This window comes from Bactrocera latifrons, unplaced genomic scaffold (genome assembly GCF_001853355.1).
Source record: "Bactrocera latifrons isolate USDA-ARS-PBARC rearing strain unplaced genomic scaffold, ASM185335v1 scaffold_256, whole genome shotgun sequence".
Lineage (NCBI taxonomy): Eukaryota > Metazoa > Arthropoda > Insecta > Diptera > Tephritidae > Bactrocera > Bactrocera latifrons.
In genome coordinates, this window is record NW_017536141.1 from 283,177 (window position 1) to 289,676 (window position 6,500).

Below are 6,500 nucleotides of genomic sequence, written 5' to 3' on the forward strand. Positions count from 1 at the left end.
TCCAGTCATTCCAATTGCAAAACGTCAAAACCTACTCAATCCAGTGAACTGTCAAAGTTCGGTAGGTTTTGACGTTTAGCAATTGGTCTCTCGCTTCCAGTGAGAGAGGAGTTGGGGATCTCATTATCTCTGCTGTAAGCGTACATTCTTTACCATAGGAATTATTATTTTTTTTCTCATTTAACACTGAAAATGCTCAATTCTGCTATTTTCGAGTCCTCTGATGCAAAACGCAGCGGGATAATGGTTCACCGCTTACATTTTTCTTTGAAGAATACTTCGGAGCAATTGACAATGAAGTAAGTACATGAAAGACATTACAATACAATATGTAAACAACAAATACTAGTTCGGAGTGTGCTCACCAAATTCAAAAAAGCATCAGACTCGCCCAAGACCGTTCCTTTAAGTCTCGTTGCTTGGAAAAAAACGAAAAGATAATCATCCACAAAATTAAAAGAAATTCATTTCTTTTTATACATAAATACTTATTTTCATAACGAAATACATACATATGTACATACATGCACTTTCAATAAAGTAAAATATTATATGCATTTTTTCTTTCTACTACTACATACTTTTGCATAGAAGAATCAATACCACAGTTATCGAAGAATTCTTCGTTAACTTTGGCATCGAAGAATTCGTTAACTTTGGTATTGAATAATTCTTCATTAATTGTGACATAGAAGGATTCTTCGTTAACTGTGACATCGAAGAATTTTTCATTAATTGTGGCATAAAAGGATTCTTCGTTAACTGTGGCATCGAATAATTCTTCGTCCCGTGTTAATTTTCATCGATCGGTGTAAGCGATACCAGAGAACTTAAAGCATGATTTAAGTTCTCTGTCTGAATCGTGAAGGGGATTGTTTAGTATCGCGCCGGTATTTAGTATACCCCCCTCACGACCCCTTATTGGAAAGAGGAAGGATCGAACTTTTTAATAACACTCAAAAGTAATTAAAAACATTACTAGTGGTTTTTATAATTCATAAGTAATATATGTGCGTGAAAATGTATCCATAATTGKTTYGRTACAATGCACAACAGATGAAAATACACTAGCATATATTTAGAAATTTGCAAAAAATAGCATTTTTTAAAGTGAATTTGTTGAAAAATTTGTGAACCGATTTTTATAAAATATGTTTTAAAACAAAGTTCGATAATTTAAGCATACATGCGTGTTTAAAATTTTCCATTTGGTTCTCTCGTTTAGGTACGGTGAGCCAAAATTAACCGGCGCGATACTAAACACAACCCATCGTGAACCTTTCTATGATATACTTCTCTGATGCAGAGAACTTAAAACATAGAGAAGGTGCAAATTGAATTCTGTATGATGTTCGATTGGACTTTTTACGATTTGGATGTTTTAAGTTCTCTGTCTGATGTGCGTTTTCTGCTAAATACAAATTATTCGTACCGTACCTGGACAAATATATCAAATACCATTTGTACAGTACCTGGACAAATAAATCAAATACCATTTGTACAGTATCTGGACAAATAATTCAAAAATTATTCGTACAGTACCGTTTAATTTAATTGTGCATCGTACAAACAAAACGTTGTCAAGGAGACCGACAAATGTTATGAAAAATATAAACAAAACAAGCGTTTAGTAGTTTTTAATAGTTCAGGTTTAAAAAATGTCTCATATATTTCCAAAACATACGGGAATCTATAATATACTTGACAATATTGAATATCTAGAATTGGAAGTGCATTTCCGTCACATCAACTCTTTGTTGAAGTTGCCAAAGTTCGATCGGGCTTTCATCGGTACAAATATCAATAGTTTAACTAAAAATATTGAAAGTTTTAAACAAACTGAAGATGCAACTTGTTTGAGAAGAATTCGTTGGCAAGAAAAACTTTTAAGTCCTAGCGAAATTGAACTCTATAAAGATGAGCGAATTTGTCTCACCGATACACAAAAGAAGTATAATCAATGGCTATTGGAGGCTGGGGTGTCAGAAGTTTCGTCAGGGCACTCTTCATCGGTGAACGTAGGGAATAAACGTTGTCATAAAAAACGCAATAAAAAGTCGCGAAAAGCAGAATTCTCATCCAAAGAACGTTGGGGTGAAATATTTACCTATGTGCATGAGGACGACTTCCATCCGGATAACGGTGCGTTATTATCAAATGGAGACAAGATTGAAAAACAAACGAGATTTGATGAACACGTAGCAGCACAGCAGTTTATGTACATATTTGCTGCCATATCACCAGACACACAATTGGTATCTCTTGCTTGGTATCCGGAACTGCGACAATTACATATTTATCCAGATTTCAACGACTTCGCAGTTAATCCTTATTATATTCAAGTCGACACAGATTATCGGCATTTGTACGCATTTGCTGTGCATAATGTTTCAAAGCGCAGGCATGTTGCAAATCCGACAACTTACTTGCGTCTTCCAGAGTTAACCGCACATTGGCAGGAAGAACGAGACTTGAACACCTTGTTTGATCTACCACCGAAACGCACAACCCGTATATCATTCCTTTTTGAGTTACGTCAGGCGAGTGGATTCAGCTATGACAATATTCATGTACGTTATCAGATCAAATTGCCAGCAAACACCATTCTTGAAGAAGGTGTGTTGAACGCCAGTACACACGCTAGCTCTCCTGGTCCTGCTAATATTGATTGCTTCTTCGGTTATAATTGGCAATTGACTCTGCTCTGCGAGGAGCACTTTGATCCTGCTCACTTGTTGCATATATACTTCGAAGTAATTTCTATTGACAGCTGGGGTCGCGAACGTATTGAAGGGTATGCGCACTATTCAACATACCTTTCAACCGGATCGAACTCAGCAAAGCTGATGTGTCTATGCCCTGCCGATGGAATATTAGAAACACTCACTCGTTATCTAATCGGTGGACGTCGACTATTTGATTTTATGAGTTTTTATACAGACAACGACAGAGATACACTTATCAAATCACGGTACGGCTGCCGCATTCAAACCACGGGACAACTGGAGCTTAATTGTCAATGTTTCAGACAACGTCACTGTGAGTTGCTCACTCCATGTACGAACAAGACAAGTGGAATGACTTTGGATGATATTATGTTAGCTTATCGTGAATCTCGCAGGCGACTTGAAGCTGTAGTGTTGAAGTGACAACACTCAGTTCGGTTATACCTAATCCATCAGTGCTCAATTCGGATTTGTAGAAGAATTCTTTACAAACTTTAATTATATAATTGATACCCCAGAGGAGTGAAATAGTTTGCTGAAAGTGAATACGAGTAAAACCTGGCTAAGGCAGAACTTGAAACTTCTTGTTTTTGGGGTTTAATGCGGTTCCAAGTATATGCAATTTTAAAACATCATATGTATGTAAAGCCGTGGATAAATAAAACGTACCTTTTATACTTTTTTGTTTTATTTTAAAGAATGTTTTTGTGAATATTTCGTTAGTGTTTTTACGAAATGTGGCCAGGAAACTGAAGCAACACTCTTACGCCTTTAAAGAAAAAAGTTCAAAGTATTGGAGTAAAAAATGCTAGATACCACTGTGGAGAATTCGGCGGTTCTTTATAAAAATAAATAATAATTTTTAATAAAAATCACAATATTTTTTATTTTGGTCAATGCTTTCTTCCGTCGAATCGCGAATTTATACACAAAAAAACGTGATATTATTGACTTTAAAAATACTTACATATTTAAATATTTATTTTATTTTTTTTTGGTTATTGTGAATGCGTGAGGAAAACAGTTCACAAAACTTGCATTGTGGACAAATTGTGTTAAAGACATGTATGTATGTGCATGCACAAACGAGGACCCTTTTTGCCGCCTAAAACTGATTTTCGTAGGGACGATGAGGGAATACGAATAGGCTATGCAGCTTGTACTCGCGTGCTATTTTTCTCAAAAAACCATGTTGAGATTGTTCAACATGTTGTCCATAAAGTTCTGTTTAGGCGCCTAATATCCTTGACAGATGGCAGCATTAATCTAGATTAACTGCGCACTTAATCAGATCCAAATTTGTAGGTGACAGACGGCAGCTATGCAAGTTTGAAACTGTTGTAAAGAGCTGATTGTCATTTTTAATGAAAATGGATAGAACATTCCGGTTGTTGGCCGCCCAATTGTTATAAAACCATTTTTTATTACAAAATCATATCAACATGCAATTTTTAAATCTTCTAACATTATGAGGATTAAATGGTAGTTCACAACGGAGTTATCTTCATTTACTTCTGAATTAATCCGGATTAACGCTGCCGTCTGTCAATGCTATAACCAAACAGTGTGAAAACGGCACTAATTGACTGATGACATTTCCAACGAATGATATATTTGACAAAATTAGACAAAATTAAAAAAAAAGAAGCTAAGTGCGCATTGCTTATAAAAAAGTATTTGAAAAGCGATTTTTAAATTAAACTACGTACGTTTCAGAAGTGGTAAGAGCTAAAAATTTTCAAAAATCGCGTTTGAAAATTCTAAACGAGCCTTAAGAGCGCAAAAATATGGTTTAACTTTTTTATACTCTTGCAACCAGTTGCTCAAGAGTATAATCTTTATTCACCTAACGGTTGCAAATATCACCTAAAATTAAGCGACAGTGACGCGCAATACTCTAACATGTTAAATGCGCTTATATTTCAACTAATAGTATTCCATCAGTTAGACCTATAACTTAATTTGTTTTTTTTTTTGGAAATGTTGTGTGTGGACATCATATTTTACCTGTACTGTAAAAATGTCAAAATCAAACAACAATGAACTAGTGTCCACAGCGAAAATTAAGAATAACTGAAATGTTACAGTTATGCTCGCGCGTCATGGTTTATTTCCGCTATTTTTTGTAATTGTGATGAGAACGCGGAAATTTTTTAGTTGTTAGCAAACGTGGCAGCCAGAAAATAAGCTGAAAATTTTAAAATTATAAAAGGAGGAGCAAACTGAGTGTAAAGTAGACACCAAATGCAAAGTAAGCCATAAGACCATGTACAGGTTAAAACAAGTATTTGAAAACCACGTCCAACAACAAGGGTGGTCGGCCCAGAAAAATTAACGACCGACAATGCCGCCATCTCGCATAATTGATCTTTGAAAAGTGCGGGAACACCCGCGATAGCTCTTAAAGTGCTAAATATCGAAGCACGTGAGTGGACGGCGTGCGGTTCATTACAAAAATTAGAATTAAAGCATTAGAAAAGAAAAAAACCTATTTTAACTAAAAGACATGTTCGGCTACGACGCAGTTTTCTTGGAAGACATGAGCATTGGACTGAAGAAGATAGCAAGTTTAAAACAATTTTTTTATTATAAAATTATTTACTTAATTTTTTTTATTTTAAATTTAATATGTTATCAATCTGATCGACGTTCGTGGTACTAAACACGGGACCAAAACACGATTAAACCAAACCATGTTTCCCAAACTTTAAAACATGGTGGCGGGACAATTATGGTTTGGGGTGTATCACTAGAAATGGAGTAGGTCCACAGGTACGCATTGATAGGATCTTGCGTAAGGAGCAGTATCTGAACATTTTACAACAAAATTTGCCGACAGTCATCGAAGATTTGGGTCTTCCTGTTGAAAAAGTTATGGATATGAATCCAATCAAAAAATTGTGGAGTTATGTCAAGGTTCAACTGGCAAAGTACTCTAATCTTCCTAAGGGGTTAAGTAGGTTATGGGAGCGGACTCGGACTCTTTTGTATCGAAATATATGTATGTACACAAAGTATGCCCCACCGATTGAACGCTTTAAAAAAAGCTAAGGATTTTTGGACCAGATATTAATTTTATTATTTGATGTAAAATTATGTTTTAATATTACATCGAGTGCAAAACTATAACATTGAATTTATTTTATGTCTTTAATTTAAAAAATATTGCATTGTTATAAAATTATCATATTTGGTTACTTTCATAAAGCTAATAAAACTAATTTGCTTGAATTTGTATCACATGTATCAACGGGCTTTAGGGAGATTAAGAATACTGATGTTATATACACAGATTTTAGTAAAGCTTTTGATAAAGTAAACCATTCAATTGTTTTGAATAAAATTGATCTTCTTGGTTTTCAACCAATATTTCTAAAATGGGTTGCTTCTTATCTTAGTAATAGAATTCAACAAGTCATATTTAACGATACTCTTTCAATCAATGTTCCTTCAGGCGTTCCTCAAGGTAGCCATCTTGGACCAATTCTGTTCTTGTTATTTATYWATGACATATCATCTGTTGTTAAGTTTTCAAAAGTTTTATTGTATGCTGACGATGTAAAGCTTTTTAAATCATTCACCTCAAATAGGGAAAGATGTCAATTGCAAACAGACTAAAATAATCTAGTTTCTTGGAGTGACTTGCCATTGAATCTTAAAAAATGTAAAACGATGTGCTTTTCACGTAGATCTGTAGAACCTACTTCATACGTAATACAAAACTTACGGTTGGAGCAAGTATGCAGTTTTGTTGACTTGGGAGTAACTATGGAC

General features: G+C 34.7%; 2 protein-coding genes across 2 annotated transcripts in view; one reads left to right on the top strand and one right to left on the bottom strand.

The window, feature by feature from the left end:
- LOC108969537 (phospholipase ABHD3) overlaps nucleotides 1-6,500 on the bottom strand; it is a 21,149-nt gene that overhangs the window by 8,904 nt on the left and 5,745 nt on the right. The gene's annotated exons all lie outside the window — the stretch shown is intronic.
- Nucleotides 1,659-3,371, top strand: LOC108969536 (Meckel syndrome type 1 protein). The gene has a single exon (XM_018934309.1). It carries the CDS (start codon nucleotides 1,659-1,661, stop codon nucleotides 3,147-3,149), a length of 1,491 nt encoding a protein of 496 aa, XP_018789854.1. The 3' UTR covers nucleotides 3,150-3,371.